The 27662-nt window shown below is 43.1% G+C and overlaps 1 protein-coding gene across 5 annotated transcripts in view; it reads left to right on the top strand.

Annotated features, from left to right (window-relative positions):
• The window catches only part of KCND3 (potassium voltage-gated channel subfamily D member 3), a 274156-nt gene that overhangs the window by 193198 nt on the left and 53296 nt on the right, over positions 1-27662 (top strand). For all 5 annotated transcript variants that reach the window (XM_033152953.1, XM_033152950.1, XM_033152951.1 and 2 more), the window contains one exon: positions 23059-23221. In XM_033152953.1, the coding sequence (XP_033008844.1) occupies positions 23059-23221 (163 nt within the window). The remainder of the gene's footprint in view (positions 1-23058; positions 23222-27662) is intronic.

Genomic DNA, 27662 nt, shown 5'->3' with positions numbered 1-27662 from the left:
TCTCCTCTATAAAGTAGGACATACCACCACCCTAGTGTAAACTTAGTCCACCATTCCATGTTATCAATTTCTTCATTCAGTGATGTCTGCCCAGGGCTTAAGAAACATATGAATGAAACTCAATGAGCAGATTTACAAAGAAATGTGCTCTTCATCAATAGCTGTTCATGAGCTCACAACGTGACAAGGACACTTAAGTGGCAACAAATGGTTTTCTAGGATGTATCTACTGTACTTGGATTTATAATTTTATGTCCCCTTCCGACCATTTTGGCTGATATATGTAATTTCAGACAACATAGCTAGTGAAGTTTACTGCCCCCATGCAAATAATACAGATAATATATTCTGATTAAAAAAAACACACAGCTGCAAACCAAACCAAACATAGCAGGAACTGGGCACAGTTGAGTAGTTACGAAGCTCGGAACATATAAAATAAGTCTCCTTAATGTAAATGAATTCTTGCATGAAATGGTCTCTCTATTTCCCTAGACATGGTTGATTTGGTGTTTAAGTTTGTCATTTGACAGTTTCCTTATTGCTGCCTCTGTGTTTGTCACATTATGGATTTGGAAATTGCCGACTTCTGAAAATGTGCCACATTTGCATGCCAAATTTTGAGCATAATTTGCTTCTGCAACTTCATAAACTCCATGTCTCCAAAACCAGTTAAGCCACTGGCGAGAAATGCCACAGTTAAGCCACAGTTCAAACTTTTAACAAGAAAGATTTTGTAAAAGGTACTTTGCCCATAAAAGCCAAGCATAAGGTTGGGTGGCATATAGATATCACAGCAGACCTTCCAAGTTCAGAAGAGAGTGGATAGGCATAACTATTAGCCTATCCCTAGTTACTAATGATCAGATATTTAGAGTCATCACACAGAGACACAGGAAAAGGCAGTAAATGCAGGTCAAGAGAAGGGATGGCTTGGTCACATGCAGCTCTGCTTCCATTCCCCTACAGTTCATCTTCCAAAAATTACTGCCATATCAAGGGTCATGCAGGCCACCAAATTAGAATTCACATGCAAACCAAGAATAATGTAGAAAGTGTCAATAGTTGTGTTGGGCCTGAACAAAGAGGGAGGAAAGATCTGAAGTAAAACCGCAGCAGAATGTTGGAGTGACTTGCTAAGCTGGGTCAGGAAGCATAAAACAGATTCCAAAACTTGCTACCTAAAGCCTAAGGAATTTACCATTCCTCCATGAAGAGTAGATTCAAATATGCACTTACTCATGTGGTACATAGGCTTCTCTTACTAGGATGACTCTACTACTACAGAATAAAACATTGGATATCACTTATTTAAACACTCCACAAACATCAGAATTTCTGTCAGACTCATTTGTTAAGAGCTCCACATGGCAGGAGATTAAGTGTGCAACTGCATTAAAATTAGCAGTGATCCGTGTGCATTCCAAGGTGATCCAGTTGTGTGAGCGAACTCTACCATACCTGGACATATGAATTGCCTTGAGGTGCTTTGAATGGGCCCTCTTTCAGACTTGTATTTCAATTCCTTAACCATGAAAAGAGGAGGAGGAGGATCAAAGTGTGACTCATGCCCTGTCCCATCAGCTTTGAAAGGATTGCTCACACACTTACAGTTAATAATATTATGGAGCTGTTTCCGGAACCTAGTACTATCCAGGAGCAAATGCTCAATGTTTGTAGAAGCTGTCAGGGGAAACAAACAATATTATTTTTAGTCTCTTATTAGAAATGGTATGAACCTTATTTTACTGGAGGCTGCAAGAGGCATTGGAATGATAGTATGCAGTCACCTCTGTTCACTGGAAGGACATTAGCTCCTCTGAGCTGTCATCACGTCCAACGTACAGTATGTAGCATTTGCACTGCAACTAAATCACTTCAATTCATGCTTAGAGTTCCCTTTAGTTTTGTTTATAAGAAAACGGATGTTTGTTATAGATGGAACCAGAATGTTAACACTGAGAGGTCAGTATGTTTCTTGCAAGCTTGCACAGAGCTCTTGATTGGCTCAAGCTCTCTACAGCATATACTCATATGAGGGGATTTACTTCCTCAGGCTGTATCATACGAAGCAGCCCTCAGACATTTGAGGCTGTGTGTTCTCCTTGAGGGGCTGAAATGAAGGACAGCGCATTTCAGTTCAGGACGTGATGCTCAATAAAAACACATCATCCCTATTAAAATTGCTGTTTCAAGTTTCCGAGGTATTCCCCCATCACTTTCCTTAACCAAAAGCAATCACCTGAGTTTTTACTCAGAAGAAAGTCCCACTAATTTCAACAGAGCCTACTCTCTAATAATGTGGTTTAGCACTACTATGGCTTTAATTCCAAAATCCTTATGTGGAAGTTAATTCCATTAAAGCCAGGTGGACTTGCTCCCAAGTAAATATGCATAGGATGAGGGAATTACATTGCAATCCTAACGAGATAGCCCAGTGGGTGGACTCTGAATCTCAGGGTCGTGGGTTTGAACACTACATTGGGCAAAATATTCCTGTATTGCAGGAAGTTGCACTTCAGTAGATTAACCCTCGTGGTCCCTTCCAACTCTACAATTTGAATTGTATGAAGTGATGGATGCTGCACTGCATCTGAAGCCCTGCTGATTCATGCCAGGCAGGGCAGAAGGTGAGGTGTGTTTTTATTTTCTTCTGTTTTTTGCACACCAGCTCTAGGCTGCTGTAACCAAGAGGCCTGAGGATTGAGCTCTTTGGGAGATCGACAAGACACTAGATCCAGAGCATTCAAAGCCATCAGCTTCCTACACTCACCCTGAAATGTGTGGGGGCTTTCTGTTGGCTACCACTGGTGAAAGGACCATCAGCAATAGCTTACCACCTGCATAGATGGGACCTCTGCTGCTGCAGAGTCCTCACCTGCCAAGGGCCTCCCTTTCCACTGGCAGAGAGGTGGCTGCACACCATCCTAACCCATTCCCTGCCATCAACACCAGAGGTTAGGATTCCTCTGAAAGTCAAATAGGCACGCACCAAAACACAACCCCCCAAAGAGGAAACGTAAATCGCAGCAGATCTTAGGATTTTAAGGACTGTATGTTGCCATACAGATGTCTCCATCTCTTATATTCCACCAGCTGATAGTTGTGAGCACTATCAGCTGGTCATTGTTGTTTGCAAAGCACTGTACCTTTGCTCGCACAGACTGCCTTCAAACCATGCAGGCAAAGGAAAATGCATCACCTGACATCCTTGTGGCATCAAGTGATTGAAAGGTGGATAGCCCCACCCCCTGTCAAACTTGACCCACCTGTGTATGAGTGTAGGTATCTGGCATCCCACAGTGCTGCATATTGATGAGTTGTGGATCAAGCCACAGATTAAGTGGAGGGAAAGACATAGGCTGCTGACTTAAACCTGAGTTGCTTTTTTTTTTTTTTTTGACGTTAATTTGGCAAGCAGGAAAGCACTGAAAGGGAAATGTTCCCACTCCAGCATATGTCTTACAGTAGCTGCAGTTATTTTGCTGAGGTAATGGCTTCAAATGGCCCATGGAGCGCAATCTTACTTAACCCCTGTTAAGAAGGTTAGGATTCTGGGCCAACAATCCTCTAATTCATTTTATATGTTCATGCAAAGGGAGGATAGAATTTCCCGCTTATCTCTCCTGCACCTGGAGAAAATGAATAAGACAGTTAATTGTACATTAAAAGTGCATGATAGAGGAGACAGTTAATTGTACATTAAAAGTACTTGGTGGAGTTTAAATCTAGATTTTAAATACTTTAAATTGTTTTTTATAAAGCCAGCTACAAATTAATTAGTTTCTGATTTTAAAGAGCATGCTACTCGTGCCCCATTCTGCATATTTTAGATTGCCCTTTTTGCTGCGATGAGTCCAGGAGGCACTGCATTGTGACTAGAGTCCTTTCTGGGAGGATGGGCACAGAAAACAATGCTGGGGTACCTTACCTTCCACCTTGTGGGTTTTTTTACTTCCATTTTGTTCCCCATGGTTTTAAACTTCTACATGAAACCACTGGGAGAAGCCATCCAGAGGTTTGGGCTTCAGTGCCATCAGTATGTTGATGACTGCCAGCCCTGCTTCTTTCCTATTTGGAACCAAGGATGGGGTGGACATCCTGAACAGATGTTTGAAGGTGTTTGGGGGATGCGTGCGGGCAAAGACGCTGAAGCTTAATGCAAATAAGCTGAAAGTACTCTGGACAGTACTGTTCATGTTGCTGCTGCTTATTGGAGGGGTGAGTTGGTGGGGGACTTACCCCAGAGCAAACACGTTGGCAGGAAGACCAGATTGGCTCCTCTGGTGCATTTGTGCTGCTTTGCCCTTGCCTCTGCCTCGCCCTTCCTTCTCTATGTCTAAGTAAGCAGTAGTGACATAACTGACCAGAGGTAAGGTGAATGGCAATGCCCCACCACACCATCTGCTACTGACACAGAGCTTTAGCTCAGTTGGTAGCGCATGTGACTCTGAACCTCAGGGTTTGAGCACTATGTTGGGCAAAAGATTTCTGCAATGCAGGGGGTTGGACTAGATGACCCTACACTTCTATGATTCTTTGTTTTACCATCAATTTCTGCCACACCCTTCTGCTAGTAAGTGTGCTCAATGCAGCTCTTGTTGTTGTTGTTCAGTCGTTCAGTCGTGTCCGACTCTTCGTGACCCCATGGACAAGAGCACGCCAGGCACGCCTATCCTTCACTGCCTCTCGCAATTTGGCCAAACTCATGTTAGTAGCTTCAAGAACACTGTCCACCCATCTCATCCTCTGTCGTCCCCTTCTCCTTGTGCCCTCCATCTTTCCCAACATCAGGGTCTTTTCTAGGGAGTCTTCTCTTCTCATAAGGTGGCCAAAGTACTGGAGCCTCAACTTCAGGATCTGTCCTTCTAGTGAGCACTCAGGGCTGATTTCTTTGAGAATGGATAGGTTTGATCTTCTTGCAGTCCATGGGACTCTCAAGAGTCTCCTCCAGCACCATAATTCAAAAGCATCAATTCTTCGGCGATCAGCCTTCTTGATGGTCCAGCTCTCACTTCCGTACATTACTACTGGGAAAACCATAGCTTTAACTATATGGACCTTTGTCGGCAAGGTGATGTCTTTGCTTTTTAAGATGCTGTCTAGGTTTGTCATTGCTTTTCTCCCAAGAAGCAGGCGTCTTCTAATTTCGTGACTGCTGTCACCATCTGCAGTGATCATGGAACCCAAGAAAGTGAAATCTCTCACTGCCTCCATTTCTTCCCCTTCTATTTGCCAGGAGGTGATGGGACCAGTGGCCATGATCTTAGTTTTTTTGATGTTGAGCTTCAGACCATATTTTGCGCTCTCCTCTTTCACCCTCATTAAAAGGTTCTTTAATTCCTCCTCACTTTCTGCCATCAAGGTAGTATCATCAGCATATCTGAGGTTGTTGATATTTTTTCCGGCAATCTTAATTCCGGTTTGGGATTCATCCAGTCCAGCCTTTCGCATGATGAATTCTGCATATAAGTTAAATAAGCAGGGGGACAATATACAGCCTTGTCGTACTCCTTTCCCAATTTTGAACCAATCAGTTCCGTATCCAGTTCTAACTGTAGCTTCTTGTCCCACGTAGAGATTTCTCAGGAGACAAATGAGGTGATCCGGCACTCCCATTTCTTTAAGAACTTGCCATAGTTTGCTGTGGTCGACACAGTCAAATGCTTTTGCGTAGTCAATGAAGCAGAAGTAGATGTTTTTCTGGAACTCTCTAGCTTTCTCCATAATCCAGCGCATGTTTGCAATTTGGTCTCTGGTTCCTCTGCCCCTTCGAAATCCAGCTTGCACTTCTGGGAGTTCTCGGTCCACATACTGCTTAAGCCTGCCTTGTAGAATTTTAAGCATAACCTTGCTAGCATGTGAAATGAGTGCAATTGTGCGGTAGTTGGAGCATTCTTTGGCACTGCCCTTCTTTGGGATTGGGATGTAGACTGATCTTCTCCAATCCTCTGGCCTTGAACAAATCTCTGGTTTTTCCCATTCTGTTATTTTCCTCTATTTCTTTGCATTGCTCGTTTAGAAAGGCCCTCTTGTCTCTCCTTGCTATTCTTTGGAAATCTGCATTCAATTTCCTGTATCTTTCACGATCTCCCTCGCATTTTGCTTGCCTTCTCTCCCCCGCTATTTGTAAGGCCTCATTGGACAGCCACTTTGCTTTCTTGCATTTCTTTTTCATTGGGATGGTTTTCGTTGCTGTCTCCTGTATAATGTTACGAGCCTCCAACCACAGTTCTTCAGGCACTCTATCCACCAAATCTAAATCCTTAAATGCAGCTCACAAAGATTAAAACAATATATACAAAACAATAGAAAATAATACCCTCTAGGAGCAGTTACAACATTCCTTAGGAGCGATGGGCAACAAGAGGGGCAGATGTAGCCTTCTTAGCAAGGTGTTCCATAAAGCTAGAGCTGAGAAAGTTCCCTGCTCACTTCACCTTTGGCAGCAGAGGAACACAAAGGAGATCCTCCCTAATGGGACAGAGATTACAGGTTGGTACATGGGGGGCAGGGAGAGAGATTGTGAAGGTGCCTTGGCTCAAAGTAATTTTAAGGCTTTAAAGGTCAAAGGTAGCATCTCCTGCTGAGTCCAAAAACAAACTGATAACCAGTGCAAAAGTTACAGATTCAAGGTAACATATTCTGTTTTGTTACTGCTATGTGATGTAGATCTCTATGGCTGTCTCCCGAGATTAAAGCATTTCCCAAGCAACTATCTGTCTGATACCTGACAATTCTTTAAAAAGCAAATTAAAGATTAAAGATAGCACTATATGCTGCTATTGAAATTAAACAGCTGAGAAATCATTTTCGAACCAAAAGCTTTGGTCTTGAAAAGAGACAGGCAGAGAAGAGTTACTTGCCAATTTATAGAAAGGCATATATATATATATATATATATATATATATATATATATATATATATCACTAAATTCAATTTAGCCTTTTATGTCAGTTTGCCTAAGTCTGCTCTCTTTAAAAAGTGGAACTGCTATATTCCTAGGTTTGTAGAATGCATTTGTCATTTAATTTGGTGCGACTAAAGGTGAGAGGAGTCTTGTAAGTGACTTAACCTACTTGATTTAAACCTCGACTACAGCACTGCTAGGTGTTTGCGAGACTGGAATATTAAAAGGGTGCCAGGTTATGTCAAATGAATACTTTAGCTTCAAAGATTTATACCTGCTAATTAAAGCTAGCTTTTGGATTCAAGGAGTTATCTTAAATTGAGAGAGACTAATGGTTCACTGCGCTGTGCTTTGGTATTTAAAAATTCAGCAGTGCTCTGTGCAAGTCCAAAATTTGGCATGCCACACCCCCCCACCTTCCATTCTGCTCAGTTCACTACGTTATAGTTACAGCACCCTAGACTCAGCACTCAGGGCAGCAGAACAGGTCATGCTGCCCTAAATACATCTCTTCTTTTGCCCCATGATGGGAGGAGTGTGTATCGCACCTCAGGCCATTGCCAGAGTTGCTGGGAAATTTACTTGCATTAAGCAACCATTCACCATTTGCAAAATGGAAATTCTATTCACCTCTATCACATGGTTATAGTGGCCATGATTCAGGTCCAGATATAAAAATGTGTTAGACATTATCAGTAGAGTATCAGTACTAAATATTTGCAGTAGCAACACGTCACTTTGCTCAGTCAAATCTGTTTTCGGAAGGACACAACACCATTTATTTACCTGCGACAGTAATTCATTCCAAAAAATTTTAGCTGTGGTCAGCTAAATGAGAGTTGATGGGTGAAGCATTTGTGTTTTGCAAACTGTAGCTGTAAATTGATACAGAAATGAAAATGGAGCTCTTTGGAAATCTGTCAGTCATGCTGGGACTAAGTGAGACTCCTCAACTCTAAAATTAGGAAGCTCTGCATTACCTTGCAGGAATATTCAAAAGGAGGTTGTGAAGGGGATCAAGCGGATCACACTTTGGGCTGCATCCTATATTAAAAAATCAATTTAAACTTGGGCTTGACTCCAGTACCTGTTTTTCATATCATGGCTCAGATATGAAAATATTCCAGGTCCTAGACCTTGTGAAATGATCATAAGAAGGACAGTGCCTCTGAGCATGTGCAGAATGCTGTTCCTACACTGCTAATCTATCTCATCCTGCCCATCACAAACATCTGAGATAAAAGGGCAGGGCTTCCATATCACAGATATGGCCTGTTAGCTCAAAACTGCAGCAACCACGCGGATTAGAAAAGAGCAGTCTAATCAAAAACTGTGCTGTACGAAGGCTTCATTATTTCTGCAGCTGCTAATGTCTCTACACTGTAGTTAAGGGTCTTTCAGCCTTTTGATTATCATCCTCTATTTTTAGGGGCTGTGTGTGTTGTTGCACACAGAGAGGAGAGCGAGAGATACGATCATCAGAGAAGGCTGCTGGGAAAGCTATTTATAGACCCGATGAGCTGCTCGGCACCTTATTTATTGCCAGCTGGAGGAGATCAGGCGCTGTCCAGACAACTTCTCTGCTTAGCCCCAAATCTGAAGGCAGCAATCTTCCTTCTGATCATGTTTTTGTCTGAGAAAGGATAGCGAACATTAAAATACATGTCTTCATAGTCAGTAATATAAGCATATGTCATGCAGCCCTCTTGCAGTGAAATGAATTAAACCACCTCTCATGGGTCATAATTTCTCTGAGGTCATGAAGAGTGAATTCATTAGATTTGCTAGATATAAAGATTAGAGCCATCAGCCTAGAAATGTGATGGGGAATGAATAACAGTGCAGGCAATCAGCATTTCTATATAGGCAGGAGATACGTACCTGTATATGTAATATGTTACCATGTGAATGGTGTGTAATGTGCAAGCTCAGCCAGATATTAGTCTAGAATTGGGAAATTTGTTTAATCCAGTTTGAAGCTGCAGAAGTAGTTTCCCCTCAGGTCCCCCCACATCCAAATAGGCTTCCTTTGATATCATGAAGATGCAGACTACCTTATTATTATCATCGTCTTAAGATTCACCAGACAGCAGGAAATGGACAGAAAGTTCCACACCTTATTCCCCTCCACTTCAGCCATCGCTGCGGCTCACTGTGAGCCATAGAGAACTCTATCATCATAGGCCTGTTCCATTTCTTGGGTCACATGACTATATGTTTATTTGTGGGTTGGTGGGTGGAGTATGTATGAACACATCATTCCTTCTATTAGCAAACTGAGCTGTTGAATACCAACACAAATGTGGGTCAATAAGAAACAAGAGAGAAGTATAAGTTCAGGAGATCTAATTTTTTACAAAACCCAGTGAGGACTGTGCATGCTCTATCAGTTGAGTGCCAGTTGGAAAAAGGAAATAGAAAGCAGAGAGCAGATAGGATTAGTATATCCTAAAGGACATGGCTGGCTGGCTAACATCCTGAACAGGACCACTCCTGTTAGGTGGCGACAATAAACATCATTGTGTTGTGGTAGATCCTACTTGTATTCCATGATTTCTAAACAGTCTTTCTGCAATGCAACCATGGTGGTACCCAGCATGTAAATATAATAATCCATAAATCATAAACTATATGCCTCATGAAAATATTACTCAGCAACTTGAATTTGAAAATAACTCAATGAGAACACACACACACACACATATGAGAAGAGTCCGTAGCTCAGTGGCACCTATGTGCTTTTTACACTGAATGTCGCACAGTTAGCTTATGACATCTCCACGTTTGGAAAGGGTCAGGTAGCAGGCGATGTAAAAAGATCTCTCTACCTGATACCCCAGAGAGCCGCTGCTAGTCAGAATAGACAATATTGAACTAAATGGGAAAATAGTCTGACCTGGTATCTTGTTTTACACTAGACTAGAGGGAAATGCATTTACCTGATGTTAATGAACTGAGTGATCTCCCTCTACTCTCAGTTCAATGGAGGTAACAGCGGTGAGAAATCACCTCTTACTGCCCCCAAAGAAATACAGGAAATGTGTCTTGATTTGAGAGGCCTCCAATGGAAACGAGAGAATTGGATACTGAAATCTGTAATTCCAGCCAGTGGCGGAGGAAGGGGGCGGTCCACCCCAGGTGCCATCCCTGCAGGGAGGGGACAAACCCACCCCGACGTCACAGCGCATGGGGAATTGCCTGCCCCAATGCCGATCGTGTGCCCCCCCACAGTTCACCCACCACCAACGCCGCAACACGCAGATCACACACCCCATGCGCAGCTCGCCCTGATGCCAGTATGTAGCACCACTGCACATGCGCCGTATGTAGCGGTGCCACACATGCACCGTATGTAGCGGCACCGCGCATATGCCACTGGGAGGTTTGCCCCGTCCCTGTGGGCGGTTCACCCTGCCCCTTGACACCCCACATTGGGTGCTGGAGAGCCTTCCTTCACCCGATTCCTGCTAACGCCAAGACTATCAGAGAAACCCAGCATGTGAACTACGTTGTAGACCAAACTCCTGTCCTATAATGATGAATATGGGATTTTTTTGTTTTGTTTTTTAATATACTATTTTTAGTCCTAGATGATTTACTTTGTATTCATTTTGGGGACACCATGGTCCTTGCTTGATGCCACAGCATGATATCAATCCATCAAAACAAGCCCTGGTGCCCCCTGCAGATCTTTGCTGCAGCAGCAGGAAAAATTGCCCACAGAATGTTTTCTGAAGAGCCCTTCAGTCAAATAAGAAGAAGAATGTTTATATCTTGTCAAGTAAACAACGTGCTTTGTATGACTGCTTAGGTGCAAGAAACCCTCCAGCCACCGTCCTATTTTACCTCTGTGCAACGTGCTGCATAGAAAGCAGGTGAGCCAATCAAGTCAACAATTTGCTTACTCCTCTCACTTTCTCACTTGACTGCTTGTCAGTTCACAGCAGCTGCATTTGCATGGAGCAGCCAGCTCGTTTTCAGCACATATCCAAGCTGTTGTGTATAAGGTTATATTGACATTTATTTCTGGTGCTTTTGCTCCTGTAGCAGTGCAACAGCACCTTGGAGTTGTGCCTGGAAGCTAATAGGGGCTTATGAACATGATTGAGCAAAGACTACCCCTTTGACCCCTCAGCATGATTCTCCTGCAAACCTTAGCAATGCCACATTCACTTCAAACTAAATGGAATGCAAATGGATGGATTGCTTCTGAACATTGTCAATTTCACTTCTTTTCAAAAGCTGTGAAGTGAAATTGACCCTGTGTTTTGTTTCAACTGCTCAGGGGGGAAATGTGGCACTGCAGTGCTGGAGAAAGGAGTGCACAACCTTTTAAGACTATAACCTTATTTCTAAGGGGGTTAGTTCTAAGTAGACCTGCTGTGAAATACCTTTTTGCAGAAGACAAAAGGTATGAGAAATGGCAAGAATGCCATTATTTTATTTGCTTGGTGTGCTTTTTAGTGTGCTAGATGAATGCTCATGCACTTTAGCAGTTCAGCGAGGGAGCAGTCAAACTCTATATAAAGTTTTTATTTTATTTTATTTAAAAAACAACAGATAAAGGTTTTAAAAACTGGTACAGTCAAACCTCAGTTGTCGAATATAATCCGTTCCGGAAGACCATTTGACTTCCAAAATATCTGACAACCGAAAACTGAAAGCAGAAGCCTCAATATAATAAGGAAACTCAAAACGGAAGCTGCATAGCACATTCGGCTTCCGAAAATCATTTGAGAACTGGAACATTTACTTCCAGCTGTTCAGCATTTGGGAGCCTAAACGTATGATAACGAAGGTGTTCAGGAACCAAGGTTTGACTGTACTGCTGTAGTAGAAGGTGTTTAGTTTTGCTGTTCACTCATTAATTCATTCAAAAGATTTCATCATAAGTAATGTCAGGGCTCTTCTCACATATAAAAATTATTCAAACAATAAAACAGTCTAAAGTAATAACAAATTAAGATGAGTACTAAAATCTATGCCATGTGAACAGCATAAAACAGTCCCCCAATTACAAATAGGTTATACTGATCAACAGTCCCCAAATGCATTGATAAAGAGAGGTGTCTTCAGCTGGCTCAAAACCCACACCGTGTATATGCCAGGCACATTTTATGATGGGAGGGAATTCCAGGATGCTGCCACAGAAAAGGCCCTGTTCCACAGTTACCAGCAGAACCAACAGAAGGGCTTCTCCTGCGGAGCTCTGGATGCCAGCAAAGGTGTTCCTTCAAGTATTTGGGTCCCAAGCTGCCAGGGTTCAGCTGTCAACAGCAACACCTAGAAATATTGGTAGTATACAGGCAACCGGAAGTTTTGTAAATCCAGTGTTACATGGTTGCTATAAGATGCACAGTTCAGCACCCATTTTTGGATTCTCCTGAGAGAGATGGCTATCTGGGCTGCCATGGTGAGCTCCTCCACTTCAAAATTTATGTGTGTCGCACAGTTCAAACTTGTGCAGCTGATTTTTTGTTTAAAAAGGGGTAGGGTAGGGTAGGGTAGGGTGGGGTGGGGTGAATCCTGATGGGGATGGTGGCATGGAAGAGGGGACTTCAGCTTTTTATCCCCACAGTAGTCCTAACTGAAATGACACAACCCCTTGCCAATGGGAGCTGTCCTCCCATTGAAAATAACCAGCGCAGGGTGTGCATGATTTCAGTCAGGATCATGGTGGAGACTAGGTAAAGGTAAAGGGACCCCTGACCATCAGGTCCAGTCGTGTCCGACTCTGGGGTTGCGGCACTCATCACGCTCTATAGGCCGAGGGAGCCGGCGTTTGTCCGCAGACAGCTTCCGGGTCATGTGGCCAGCATGACTAAGCCGCTTCTGGCAAGCCAGGGCAGCGCACGGAACCGCCATTTACCTTCCCGCTGGAGTGGTCCCTATTTATCTACTTGCACTTTGACGTGCTTTCGAACTGCTAGGTGGGCAGGAGCTGGGACTGAGCAACGGGAGCTCACCCCGTGGCAGGGATTCGAACCGCCGACCTTCTGATCAGCAAGCCCTAGGCTCTGTGGTTTAACCCACAGCGCCACCTGGGTCCCTATGGTGGAGACAAAAGGATTAAATAACCTGATTCAGCACAATGACACAGTTGTGTATGTGCAACTGATAAGTCAAGCCAGTGAGGGTTCCTACTGACCAGATCAGTGTCTGATCTGCTTGATTGTTGATGTTGGGCCTGAATATCAGGTCAAGTTTGAATCTTAGGGAAACATATTCAGCATAAGTACAAAGCTTAAGATCCCCTGGATGAAGCAATAAGAAAAGGCTTATTTATTTATTTTTTAGAACTGGGGTTACAAAAAGATTGATCAGTTCCCCCCAGGATTATATTCATTGAAGTTAGGGCATAGTGTTCTAACCTACAAGACTGCTCTTAATTTGCCTGCAGTGGTAGAACATTTTATGGCCTAGACTGCTTTGATGTTGCTTTCTGGGCAAGTTAGGCCCTGTGGCCATTCATCATAAGATGCTCTTTTATCTCCCAGCAACCCTAATGAGGCTATTGATTAATTACTTAAAATCTGCTTTCACCAGAACTATTAGCTGGTTGGGCCTTCCTTTTAAAAAAAAGAAAAGAAGACGAACTTTCAAGGTGATTAGTTGTCTTTTTAAAAATGAATTAATGAAGACTTCCGAGGTTCTCTGACTCCTGGCTGAGGGACCAGGGGGTGGAATGCACATGGGTTTAGAATGCCCAATTAATGCTCATGAAAATACAATGCTTTTGATTGCTCGGCAATTTATCTATTATAAATGGGCTGTGAGGCTATTAGTAGTATTGGCACTATTGATCAGGGACAAAAACAAGGAGGCAGCTAGCAATTAATATTGTGCCAGCCAACCACAGATGCCACCAATAGTGAAGATTTAGCAGCTATGGTCAAATACATTTCAGCAACACCCATTTTGGTTTTGTGGTCCAAAGTTTCATGGCCCAGTGCATGTTTTTTTTAAAAAAATATATATGAAAATTTCAATTATTTTTGTATGTATTTTTTCACAAAATTACACATTTTGGGGCATCATTTCCTAAAATACACACTGCTTATAAGTGTTCTCTTAAAACCAGAGCTGCCCCTGATTAGTACTCTCATGGTGGACCCCCTGATTGGTGTCAGAATAACCCAGGTGCCCCAGAGACCCAGTTTGAAAATCAATGCTGGTTTTGATTAAGAAGCTGCTGCTTTGCGGCCATTTTAAAATAAGCTATATTACTATTCTCTATGGGTGTTACACAGTGCTAGTCCTACTCAGAGTAGACCCATTGAAGTTATTGGCCATGACTAACTTGGGTTCACTTATGTGCATTGGTCTTCTTTGAGTACCAATTCCAACCCTATATTTATTTGTTCCTGGATCCAATTTCAAGAGCACCTACTACTGTGAGATTGGCAACAACCACATATCTGCTTATGCAGAGCAGATCGTCATTTGCTCCTAGGAATATATAATATGGTCATGGCCCAATTACTGGGCCTTTCTTCTCAGAGGATAATTAGCTGACTGGCATTCAGAAGAGCAAGTTGGCAATTTTAACATTCCCTCAGGTGGATCACACAATGACGGATACTTTAGTATTACAGTTGTGTTTAATCCATGGCTTCAGAAGAACCTTTAATGACCATCTACAGTGGAGACCAGGGTTTTAGCTCATCAAGGGCTGATGTTTCCTTTATAAAGAATTAAAACTACTCAGAATCAACTTGCAAAGGCTTTGCATTGTCATAATGTATGAATCAACCTGCTCTGCACCCACAGACTGCTTAGAAACTAAAGCCAAAAGGTAGGAGTGGGCGACGGAGTTATACAAAGTCACATTTTAATTACAGAGAACATGTTTTTGTGGTCTTGGCTTCAGAAGTTTTAATTGAGCCAGAAGGGGCATGACTATTCCATTATAAGTAAATCTTCTTTGATGAAGGAGTTAGGAAGCCACGTGCTCATGCACAAAATTCAGTCAGGTAAGTTCAACTCTGTTGTCCACCTGAAGCAATGAATGTACTAGCTTGAAAATAAAACTGCTTCAGACAGGATGATGCTGAGAGTTGGTACAATCTCCCAAAGGCTACTCATCACATTTCAAGGCTGGGTCCACATATGAATCCTCAGCATTTTTTATCTGCCTCATCATAGCTGCTTTCACATGTGAATGCTCAAGCTCTGTGCTGTTCAGTGCAGTTAGCCCACCCGTTCAGCTCCAGGTCATCAAATGCCAAGCAATCAACTTGTGAGTCAACTGGTCCTCAAAGTCCACACCGTGAAAACAGGACCTTTGTTGTAATGCATGCAGCAGGGGTGGGGAATATCACACCCAAACGTGGCCCTCCAGGTTTCTCTGTCAGGCCGTTGGGATCTCCCCAGGCCACATGCACCTCTGGCATGCACCTTCTCCCCAGGCCATGCTCCTCACTAGCTCTGCATCTGTTTTTAAGTGTTTTTGGGAGGCTAGACTGTGTCGTTGAACTTTGATGATGCTTATTGCTTACCAGAAGGAAGAATAGAATGTGTAAATATGTAGAAATTAGCCTACTGTGCAAAGGTAAAATTAACATTCTAGCCCTGCTTCTAGCCCTGCTCACCATTGGCACATGGCTCCCAGAACTTTGCCTAGAAGAGAATGTGGCCATCAGGCTCAAAAAGTCCTCCTACCCATGACATGCATAGTACATCTGTCCTATGTACTGGCAAGATCTTCCTCTGCCAGCACTATCTTCACTGTTACAACTTTCCATGTAGACCAAGGAGAGAGAATCTGTGGCATTTCAAGTGTTGCTGGACTACAGTACCCATCATCCCAGACTGGCTATGCCAACTGGGGCTGTTGGGAGTTGGGAGTCCATTGGCACCTGGAGGGTTACAAATTCTCCATAACTTGTACGCTACGTCTAAAGGAGAGAGGGTAGCAAACATTGTGACCAAGAATGTATTAAGACTGGCAAATGCATCAACAGATGCACAAAAGGGACAGCTTTTTTTATTTTTTAAGTGACTTACCGGTACTATATCAACAGACTCCAAAGAAAATCCCAGAAGAGGTAGCTTTCATAGGTTGATTGGTTCAAACATTCCGGTGCATCCCTTGACTTCTTACCCCATGATTACTTGAGGCTGCATCCAGTGCTGCATGTGCAGAACTCCACTTGCTCATTGGGACTTCCCCTACATCTCCTCTCCCTGAAGGCTCTCTGGAGCATTCTGAAGGTGTGCTAGGTGTGGGGGCTGCAGGGGAAAGTGAGGAAGGCAGAGTTCTGCTACACAAGCAGAAGTCTGCTGTGCTAGCAGAACAGCAGTGTTGGATATGACTCTTGATGTGTTTGAGGTGGCATCATACCCTCATCTGTGGTATGCATTTGTACTCAAGTGATGTTACAGTCATCAAATGATGAGTGCATGCATGCATGAACTAGCCCTGGATGAAACTGAAATGGAAAGTAAATGATCTGTAGATTGAGCCGGTTACAGCAGACTGGGTTCTGCTTTGAGTATTGCAAAGAATTATTGGATAGCTATCCGTACCCACCATAGCTCTCAGTCAAGCCTGTGGTCACCAAAATGATCAGTATTTGGCTGTGCTGTGTAGATTGTATCAGAAGACTGTATGCTTGCTGCTCACTGCCCCCAATGGGGTGGGGAGAAACAATTTCTCTTTTGCCAGCTTTCCGTTTATGTCCCCTCTGGCTGAGCCAAAGAATCAAACATCTGCTCTGTTGATAGGAAATTGACTGTGACATATGAGGAAATGGGTAAAGGTCTCTCTCTCTCTCTCTTGCAAATTGTTTTGTGTTGTGTTTTGTGTTTTGTAGCTACAGCTGTTTCATGAAATGCCAGAGCATTAAATTATCTGCATTACAAATTTGGCTGGGGAGTGATAGTTTAGAAGTCATATAAGTGTGAAAGTCTGATTTGTGTTTTGGATGCCTCTATATGAAGTTCATCCAGTGATTGGCCAAAGCCATGGGCTTCTCTCTCCCATTAAAACTAATGTGTGGCCCTCCACCATGTACTGTTTGTGGTTTGCAAAGTGATAGGGGAATGCATTGAAAATGAGGAATGAACGAATGGGAAGATATAGAAACACCAGTACTACTGGACTGTTTCATATCATAACTATCTAGTCATTCATGAAAGCTCCTTCTTATCTTAGTGTCATGCCAAACTAACCCTTTTGGTATTGGGTGGGTTTATATCTTATCCTTTCAAGCCTTGAGTATTCAGAAGGTTCACAGTTTATGTGCATGAATGTTCCACTAAGCTAAACCAATCAAAATGGAGCCTTTACCAAACAATTGTTCTGTCCTCTGTAAACAGCAGAAAGCTTTTCAATAGCACTCTGGGTTTGCAAGTTCAAATCCACAGCATATGATTAATTTGCTGCCTCGTCTTGTTTGGGAGCAGCAAAGGGAGACATCAGCTGAGGCAGTGTTGCTTAACAAGGGCTTTTAAACTCTCTTTGGATAAGAGGGTGTCTAAAAAGTTAATAGCTGCAAAGAGTATTTTATTGATCATAGCCATTGCAAGAGGCTTTGGTGCATTTGCCTTAGACAAATCCAGCCAAAGGCCTCTGTGTGGTACAATTAGGTTTCAGCTGATGATGTGTGAAGCATTTACAGAACTCTAAAAATCACACACACACACACATTGAGCCATCCTCTCACACAGCTTTCGGGGATTCATTGGAAGCCTTTCTCCAGGGACAAGGTAGCTCAGCAGTCAAGAGCTGATCGGTGTCGTGAGATTTTTATTTTAGAGCTTTGCCCTGCCTGCCTTCCACTTTCACAGAAGAAGTGAAAAGAGCAAGAGACAGCAAATACAGCCTTGGCGAGATGTTTTGGAAGAGTGGGCCGCCATTTTGTTCCGTTGTGGAGGATTTGGAACAAATTCAATTCAGAGATACAGATCTGTCTGCTTCTGTTGTTCAGCTTTGATCAAAAGTAACTAGCTTCCTCTGCTCTCGTGCTGGCATGAGGCTCTTGGGCAGCATGTGTTTTAAAACTGGAGGCTCAGAGATGAATTTTGATTTTGCTCAGTGGTTCCAAATTTGGGGCACTACCGTCCCCTTGGTTCCATAAACTCATGCCTAGTGCCATCTACCCTATAAAAGCATTGTTCGGAATAATGGTTTGCACAACCCACTAAGGAAGATAATAACACAATAAATTCAAAACTGTGAAAATTAAGTGCACATTTATTCTAAATCCAATTAAAATTATTTAGTTTAATTAATTCAACAAAATTAATGAACTTGATCCACTGATACCAACTGTTCAAAGTCAGATAGTCATCTCCAGTGCCCCTCTGCCACCCTCTTGCTTCTTAGAAGCCCCTGGGAAGTCCCCTTCCCAGGGAATGGTACAGTTTGCTTTGGAAACCACTAATTTAGCTGAGAAAATTTTTCGTCGAAAGTTTCAATTTCAATTTCAAATCATTATTATTTAGCCGAAGGCTATCATTTCCACAGAGGGGGAAATAGCTCACTCAAAGCATGATTAAAAGAAAACAAAACAGCACAACACCCAAACTTCCACACTACACCAGTACAAATAAACTATAGCACATAGTGAAATAAGCAAAATGCTATTTATAATTTAACCCAATAGTTTATCACCAAGTTAGCAACCCCCTGTAATCCGTCTTTTTATTTTTATTTTATCCACTTGCATTTTTCTGAATTATGCTGACAGTCAAGCTTACAAGATTCAGCCCATTCCTTTTTAATAAACAGAACTAGAAAACTAGCTAGAACTATTATGGGTGCTATGGGTCTGGTTTTTCAGCAAAAATGTCAGTACAACACCTCATACACAACCCCTTTTGTCCCCTAGCCTCTTTGCTATAAGCTTCTGTCTTGGGTGACCCTATAACCTACACAGGTGCCTGCATGATGCAGAGGCAAAGGCAAAGGTTAAGGGAGCAGCCAGAGGTGGCCACAGCAAGCAGCAGCAGAGGGGGCTGAATCTGCCACCTGAGACAACAGCCTCTCCTTCATGAGTAGGCTGTCCCTGAATGTATGTCTAATTGAATTATAATCAGTATTCCCAGATTTGCAGCTATGCATATAAAAAAGCAAATGCAAAATTTATGCAAACCTATGACATCTTTGAACCTATGGCTCCAGTACTTTGGCCACCTCATGAGAAGAGAAGACTCCCTGGAAAAGACCCTGATGTTGGGAAAGATGGGGGGCACAAGGAGAAGGGGACGACAGAAGATGAGATGGTTGGACAGTGTTCTCGAAGCAACTGGCATGAGTTTGGCCAAACTGCGGGAGGCAGTGGAGGATAGGAGTGCCTGGCTTGCTCTGGTCCATGGGGTCACGAAGAGTCGGACACGACTGAACGACTGAACAACAGCATGACATCTTTTGCCCTCTCTTCTTCTTCTTCGTCTTCTTCTTCTTCATCTGTTCCCTCTTTTTGGTGTCAACATCCCTTGCAGCTTGCACAAGGGAACTTCCAGCTCAGCTTCATTCTTTCTTTTTTTATCTCATGCAAGGAAAGTATCACCAAAAATGCACTCCCGTTACATAGTTTGTCCTATTTTGTGAGCTACCAGAGCAATCTTTCATGCGTTCTTCTGTTATGCTTTGTCTAGGTGTTCCATGCCTCAGTTGAGATTCTCCTTGCTAGTGCTATAAAGAGAACTCTGGCTGTTATTCCCTAATGAAACATACAGGGCAGCAACTGCTCTGGACTAACAAGTATGATTGACTGCCCTGGCTTACCGAGTGCCATATTACAGCTAAGGTAATTGGGATTCTGAATCCTGATTTACAGTTGAGAATGACACATTCCCGTATAATGCAGCACAGATGATTGGATCTCTTTAATTCTAGCTGACTGGCCCATCAGTCATGATCCCAGCACATCACAGCACACCTTTTCAGGATTCTGAATCGTAACTGGGTACCATCTGTTACCACGCTGAAAGTCATCACCTTGGATTCAATATGTGTTTAGGACCTTAGGGGTTCATATAGTTCAGTGTTGCACTCTCCAACTACCCAATGTGCAAGCAGCTGTTCGAAATGATGCAGGCATGTCCACTACTTAGATCTGGGGCTCCCAAACTTTGGTCCAGGGATCACCAGTATTGTGCTACCTTCATTCAGGTGGTCAGGTGGTCCACAAAGTGTCCAAAAATACAATTAGGAATCATACAGCATCTAGGACTGTGAATTATAATTGTTGCAATAGGCAGAAAAAGCATTAAATGGTCTGCCAAGACTCTCAGCAGCCTTCAAGTGGTTCATGAGGGGGAAAGAAGTCAGAGAAACACTGAATTAGATAATAGCTGAAGCACCTGCATATTGTTTGAAGGATGGATAATCAGGACAACAATAACCAAGGAAATCACTACCTTTCAATCAGCTTGGCTTAGGTTTTTATTTATTTACATTTGCAACATCAATAGAACATGGCTTTAGGCCTCCGAGAGCACATGGTGATTTATGGAATGGCACTTTTGTTTAAAAGCTGAAAGGACTTAAAAGTTAAATGTAACTAGACTTCCGGCGAGGACGCCATCGTGCGCGGTCGTGGGTCGCTTCGGCAGCGAAGCAACCCAGGCCGGCCGGGGGTTGGAGCCCCGCTACCGCAAAGCGGGGCTCCGTTGAGCCGTGGGTCGAGCATCCCGCGGCTTGGGCTCTCCGGCGGGCCCGATATGGCTCCGAACCCTTCCCTCGTTCCCCCTGTAAAGGGGGAGTGGGGGTGAAGGGACAACGGAGCCGGGCTATAGGAGACATGCCCCAACCGGCTCGGCGAAGCGGCGGCCGCCGCTCGCGGTGAGCGACATCGTTCTACCTGCAGAAGGAATAAAAGAACAAAACCCGGTGGCCGTGAGTACCTGAATAATGGGATCTACTTTTGACATTTGGCGCTCCGGGAGATATCGGAGGGGGAGCCCGTTTTTCTCCCTTTGGTGGAAATAAAGAAGTAACTGCTTGAAAAGTGACTGCTGTTACAGTGATGGATACAATGTTTGGATATTTTGACAAGTGAGACTGACTAAATCCCTTTCGGGGGAGCAAGTAGGTGGTGGATATTTCTCTTTTAAAATGGATGAACTGTAATCTTTTACCCCTGACTTTGGGGGAAATGGCTGTGAAAATGGCTGCGGAGATCTTTGTGTGAAACGGAAATGTGCAGTGATAAAGAGGGATAAACATTGAAACTTGACACTCTATGCCCATCTCTACCATGTTAGGTTTCGTTTTTAAGTTGGTTTTGGACACTGGACTGACGTATGAACAAAGGATTATTTTTCTGAAGTTAGAATTAGCAAACCAGAAACTGTTTTTGCTGAACCAGGATATGGCAGAAAAAATATTTCCCACAGAAAAGACTGTTCAGAATATTCTTGGAATGGAAGGAAACCTTGGTGGGGAGCTGAGGGGAATTATTGAAGAACAAAACAGGATGCATCTGCAACTCCAAGAAGATGAAAGACCCAGGATGAGAAAATCATTTATATCCAATTTCTGGGGTGAGGGCCCAGAAATGATGGGGAAAGGACTTTTATATTCACAATCAGAAGAGGAATGGAATTTGGAACTGGAGATGCCGGAAGGAGAAGATTTGTGTACCCTGATGCTCCCTGCAAGGACTGTAGTAGATTATGTCTGGAACTGTGGACTTTTAAGAAAAGAGGACTTCCTGGGAAATGGTATTGGTATCGGGTGGAAGAAAATGGATAGAAAAGGGATAGGGTGAATTGTATCAAGGATATATTGGGATGGCTTATTGGTACCTTGAAGTCGGTGTGTTTAAGATTTTAAGTTTTGGAACTAGAGAAGAGATATCCGTAATTTTTTCTTTTATTAGCAGCAGTCTGAGAGTAAGAAGATGTTTGATATGATTTGAAACAAGAAGCAATATGTGGTGTTATGAAGTTGATTTATTAACTGTTATGAAGTTAAAATGTGATTAGATTCAATCTAAGCTATTGTGGAATAGATTATTATTATGTATTAAAAACAAGAGTTTAAGAAATATGTTAAGTTCGGTTTGTTAAATGATTTTTTCAGAGATGACAAGTTATTAAAGTAGATATGGAATTGGAACTGAAGGAGAGATAGCGGGGGAAGTCATTGTACAATGATTCAACCAAGAAAAGTTTTTTTTTATGTAAACAAGAAAAAGAATTGTTGGCGTATTTGTATTTGTATTGTTATGGTTTGAATGTTGGGTTTGGGTTTGGGTTTGGGTTTGTGTTTGTGATATGTGATTCTTTGTTTTGGAAAACCAATAAATTCTCTTTAAAAAAAAAGTTAAATGTAACTAGGTAGGCATATGGTGCTTCTGTGGGGGCTGGGATTGTGTAAAAAAAAACCCAGCTGTATATGAATCACTTTTCTTGAATTATGTATATTGCAAATAAAGAAAAAAACAATGAGGGAAAGACAATGTCATGCAAAACATGAAATCAACTTGTGGGGTTTCTTTTTTTTTGCGAATAGGTAGGTCCAGGATGGCTTGGAAGAAAACCAGGTAAAACTGAAACAGCTCATCCATCAGCATGCGATTGTTATGAATGTAAAGTAAGCAGACTTGGTCCACAGTCTCATCTGTCATTTTCACAGAGCTCTAGATTGCTTTTATGCACTGGGCCACAGGGGTTTATTCTACCAAAGTGCTACACTGAGCCTCTGATGAAGCAGGCTGTTGCCACAATAAACCAGTGAAGGTGAGATCTAAATAGCATTGCAGATACAGAGCTCCCAGTCTGAATCATGGTTACAGCTGGGGAGAAACAGTTTAAACTCCTATTTCCACACACACGAACATGTTAACGTCCTGATCATCATAGGAGCCCCTGAAGTGGGAATTTATACAAACAAGACTGTGTATATTGTTTAAAATGTTATTGAGTAGCCAGTCATTTTAATGATTTTATTTTTAAGGGTTTTGTTGCTGCTGTTGCTATTTGCCATCATGATGTTTTGCAAGAGGGTGCTATAGAAATACTTTGATGAATCATTAACTGTATGAAACCAAAGACCTAGATGCAAGAGCGAACTACATGATTAATGCCCCCGTGTCCTAATTTCAATTTAGAGCTGGCTGACTTTGCAAATGTCTCATCCAATCAGCTTTGTCCTAATGCTGCCATCTTGTTTTGTTGCTTTCTCTTTCACCAGTTATGGAGACATGGTGCCCAAAACGATTGCTGGCAAGATATTTGGCTCCATTTGCTCCCTGAGCGGGGTGCTTGTCATTGCTCTCCCAGTCCCAGTTATTGTTTCCAACTTCAGTCGGATCTACCATCAGAATCAAAGAGCTGACAAGCGACGAGCACAAAAGGTAAGAGGCAAACACTGAAAGCAATGCTGCATGTTTGGATATCAACTCTGATGCTGCTTCACTGATATTGGCAAGGTCTAGCAAAACAGCTGTAGCGGATAAATTTCCCTAGGGGGTTCAAGTCCAATTAGTCTGATTTTATTCCCAAACAGAGTCTCAAGAGTTTGCCAGAGCTTCCCATTGGCACACACGCTATACAGGCAAAATACATCATCTTAGCTATTTTATCCTCTGACCTTCTGCCACCCCAGCACCTCACCATCTCCCCATCCAACCATAGTCCTTGAAATGCAACTTTACTCAACCCATTTTCTCTGCACCTATCGGAACCCTCCTTGTACCTTATATGGGCATGTTTTGCACTTTAATGGTCAGCATTAAGTTCCCCATAACTGGTGCTTACCAGTTTTGTAGTCAAGCTGCACTCTTGCATACATGATCCTATCATCACTGATAATGAGCCCTACAGAAATTGCATGGCAGAAGTTACCTTGCTTCAGCCCAATAAACTTTTTTTAAAAAACAGGCCTCACTTTAATCACTTTTTAAAAAACACATGCACTTTAATCACGAAAGTATGGCAAGATCAAGTGAAACATTCAAGGGCCATCACAGATGTTAAGTTGGAAAATGCTGTTCACTGCATGTCAGACGTAATGCTTTTCAGTGGATGGAGGCTGTTCACACATTCAGTTCCTGAGTGTTGCGTAGTCAGGTGATATGAAATCATGTGATGAACCTAATTTTGTGAACTAGTTCTAACCAGCGGTGGAGCAAGCCGATTGGGCGCCTGGGGCGGCGCATGTGCCCTGCGCCCAGGGGTGGGGCCAGCTGGCCACGGGGGCACCGCAAGGCCTCTGAGGAGGAGGCAATGGGCAGACTATTAGGGGCAGTGCAGAGCCTGCGGGCGCTCAAGCCACCACGTCACTCCCAGGAGAGACACGTGGCTCGGGTGTGCTGCAGGCCACGCGGTAAGTGCTGCCCACCATTTTGTCACCCCCCTCAGTGGGGAAACCTAGAGTGGACCGCACCTACCGCACCCCCTTGCTATGCCCCTTGTTCTAACAGGTGACAAAGTGGAGCCATGAACCTAATTGTCAGCTGTAATGCCCAATTATGGCATTTACTTGTGCAAGGGCTATAAGCAAGAACATCTGCAACCCGTACCTCTGATTATCAGTAGCAGCAATTTTACTACCATACATTGGATGGAGTTCTGTAGATGAGCAGTTATAGTCATAGTTTGAGAGAACTGGTTTTGAGAGCTATGTGGATTGGTGTATAATAGGAGAATAAAGATTGATGGATTGATGGATTTTCATAACATTCATATACCAGTAGATTATAGAAAACTTCAAAGCAGTTCACAAAAAAATGCCCATAAAATTATCGCTTAAAAACCATACCACCATAATTTAAAACATACATAAAATTACAACCACAATAGAGTAGACTAAAATAAGTTAAAACTCATGTATGTGACCCATGTCTTAGTGTTGCAATCAGGATGGCTCCAGACTTGAAGGGGTCTCTGGTGGGCCCTGTCCTTCATGAGCAGACCTTGGTAGGCCTACCTGCCATTGAGGGGCATCAGCCCTAGGCCATGCATCTCATGCTCTATTCCTTTCCTGGGTGGTTTTCCGTTATCGGCTATTGAGCTTGAAAGAAGCCTATCTTCTCACGGAGCTGGGAGGTGATGTGGGTGAAGGGGAGCAGTCATTTGGGGCATGTATCCATAAGGCAAAAATAACATTTTGTTCAAGGCCCACCTAAAACAATTTCTTGCCTGAGGACAGTTCCCCCAGCTTCTCTTCTCACATACACAAGCCAACCCTACTGGCAGTTGACTCTTGCTTCACCACTGGGATAGCATCTTCCACCTCAGCTTTAGGCTACCTGCTCTCCAATAGAAGGGAATTTCCAAATGCCTGAGACAGTCACCTCATTCTGCCCAATGGTAGGGCTGGCCCATTCTGTTGACATACAGAGTTTAGTAGTGTTCCTATCCCTGCCCACTCAATATACTTTGAAGACCAGATCAAACTTTTTTAAAAAAAAACTTAGTTGGTAAACACTGATAACTCCAAAGGTCTACAAAAGCTCCTTTCTCCCCTGGCAGGAGTGAACATTAAATAATATTCACAGTAAAACTGAAAATAAAACAAAAGGCAGCTGATGCAACTGTCTAGCATTTTTAATCCTCTGGGGGGAAATCTCTGGTAATTGACTTTCTTCTAATTAGCTCTAATAGCACCTCGGCACCTCCTTGTCTTTCCTAGAAAAGGCTGAAGCAAAGCTATTGCACATCACAGTGCCTGGTGGTAAGTCCAAGTGACAGGTGGAGTGACACGAGCCATAATGAGCTGGTGCTGTTGTTGTTTTTTCCCCACAACAAAGAATGAGGAGCAATCTATTATTAAATATGTAGTTTATAAACACAAAAAGGAAACAGCAAATGGAAATGACGGAGCTGTAAGGGAAGGGAAAATAAATAAAACATGAGCCTGCTTCCTTGCATCTCACTCACTGCCTGATGTGAGTTTTTTTTTTTTTAAAAAAAAAAAAGCTTTGGATTTTAAATGGAGCCTTCTAGTACGCCGTTTCCGTGTGCTGCTCTGGTTCGCCAGAAGCGGCTTAGTCGTGCTGGCCACATGACCCGGAAGCTGTCTGCGGACAAACGCTGGCTCCCTCGGCCTATAGAGCAAGATGAGCGCTGCAACCCCAAAGTCGTCAGCGACTGGACCTAATGGTCAGGGGTCCCTTTACTAGCACCCATTATTTTATTTATTCCACTCATATCCTACTCTTTCTTTAGAAAGAGCAGCTTGTATGGCTTAGGAGTTCTAGGCCATGTCCCCATCCATATACAGCGGTACCTTGGTTCTCAAACTTAATCTGTTCCGGGAGTCTGTTTGATTCCTGAAAACATTCAAAAACCAAGACGCAGCTTCCAATCAGCTGCAGGAGCTTCCTGCACTCAAGCGGAAGCTGCATCAGACGCTCAGCTTCTGAAAACATTCGCAAACTGGAACACTTACTTCCAGGTTTGCAGCATTCAGGAGCTGATTTGTTCAGGAGCCAAGCCGTTTGAGTTCCAAGGTACCACTGTACTGACCAGGTGAAGACCCACTTAATGCTTGTATCCAGTGTAGTACTGTACTAAATAAATGTCTGATCTTCACACTTGCACAGTGGGATTTCCCCCCTTCTCCTCCTCACATGTGTCACCAAAATCTGATCTGGGCTTTCTCTCAACATTCTAGAGCAGATTTGGTGAGGCTGTGGGGCACACATACCATAATGGGAGAAGTGGGGAGCTCCTGGTGGGAGAGTTACTGTGCACTACACTGGATACAATTTACTTGTACTACTTACTAGATTACTGCAACACGTTTTATGTAGGTCTGGCTCTGAAGACAATTCAGAAACTTCAGCAGGTGAAGAATCCGGTGGCCAGGTTGCTCACTGGGACAAGATGATTTGAGCACATGACATCAATCCTGGCCTGAGTGCACTGGCAGCCAATTAGTTTCCAGGGCCAATCCAAAATGCTGGGGTTTTTTTTAAAAAAAAATTATTAGAGATTTTCTTAGTTTACAAGTGTACAGTGTCTCTCGCATTTTTCCATGTAACATTTTTACAGATCAATTTTGGTTGTTGAGACATTAGGCAGAAAGGGGGGAGGAGGAGGTGGGTGGGATGGGGGGGAAGGGGGGTGGGGGCGATGTTTCTTTTTTTCCTTAGTATATGTAGGATTTGGTGTCAGCATCGTTTGTGTTGGTTCTCTGTTGTTCGCTTGTGTTTCCTTGGCGGTGAGAGGTCGCGATTGGCGTAGGGTGTGCTTGTTCCTTTGTGGTTGGCTGTGGTGATCTTTGGTTTTCTGTGTGAGTGGGGTGGGTGGGTGTTTTGGTTTTGACCCATAAAGCCTTAAATGGCTCAGGACCACAATATTTCAAGGACTGCCTCTCCCCATATGAACCAACTCAGACCCTGCAACCATCATTTGAGACCCATCTTCATGAGCCTTCTTCAAAAGAGGTCTGGAAGGTGGCAACACAAATAGGCCTTTTCTGCAGTGGCTTCCAAGTTGTGGAATGCTCTCCCTGGGGAGGTTCACCTGGTACCTTCATGACAAATCTTTAGGTGCCAGGCGAAAATATTTCTCTATAGCCAGGCCATTGACTGATCTCTGTCCTTTTTGATGTGTTTGTAGGAGGGGAATATTATTGGTTGGTTTTGTTTTGTATTTTGTGTTCTCATGTTGCGTTTTTATGTTGTGAAATGCCCTATGATCTTCAGATGAAGTATACAAATTTAATGAATAAATATATAATATAACATCAAGATTTCTTATGTAATAGTGGGACCCTGGATGATAATTGCATGTCGAAGACTAGGATGGGTGACTAAGGCAACATGTACACCATCAGCATCCCAAGAA

The sequence above is a fragment of the Lacerta agilis genome, chromosome 6, assembly GCF_009819535.1.
Source record: "Lacerta agilis isolate rLacAgi1 chromosome 6, rLacAgi1.pri, whole genome shotgun sequence".
NCBI lineage: Eukaryota > Metazoa > Chordata > Lepidosauria > Squamata > Lacertidae > Lacerta > Lacerta agilis.
The sequence above is the reverse complement of the archived record's forward strand: the minus strand, read 5'-3'. Positions and strand labels throughout refer to the sequence as shown.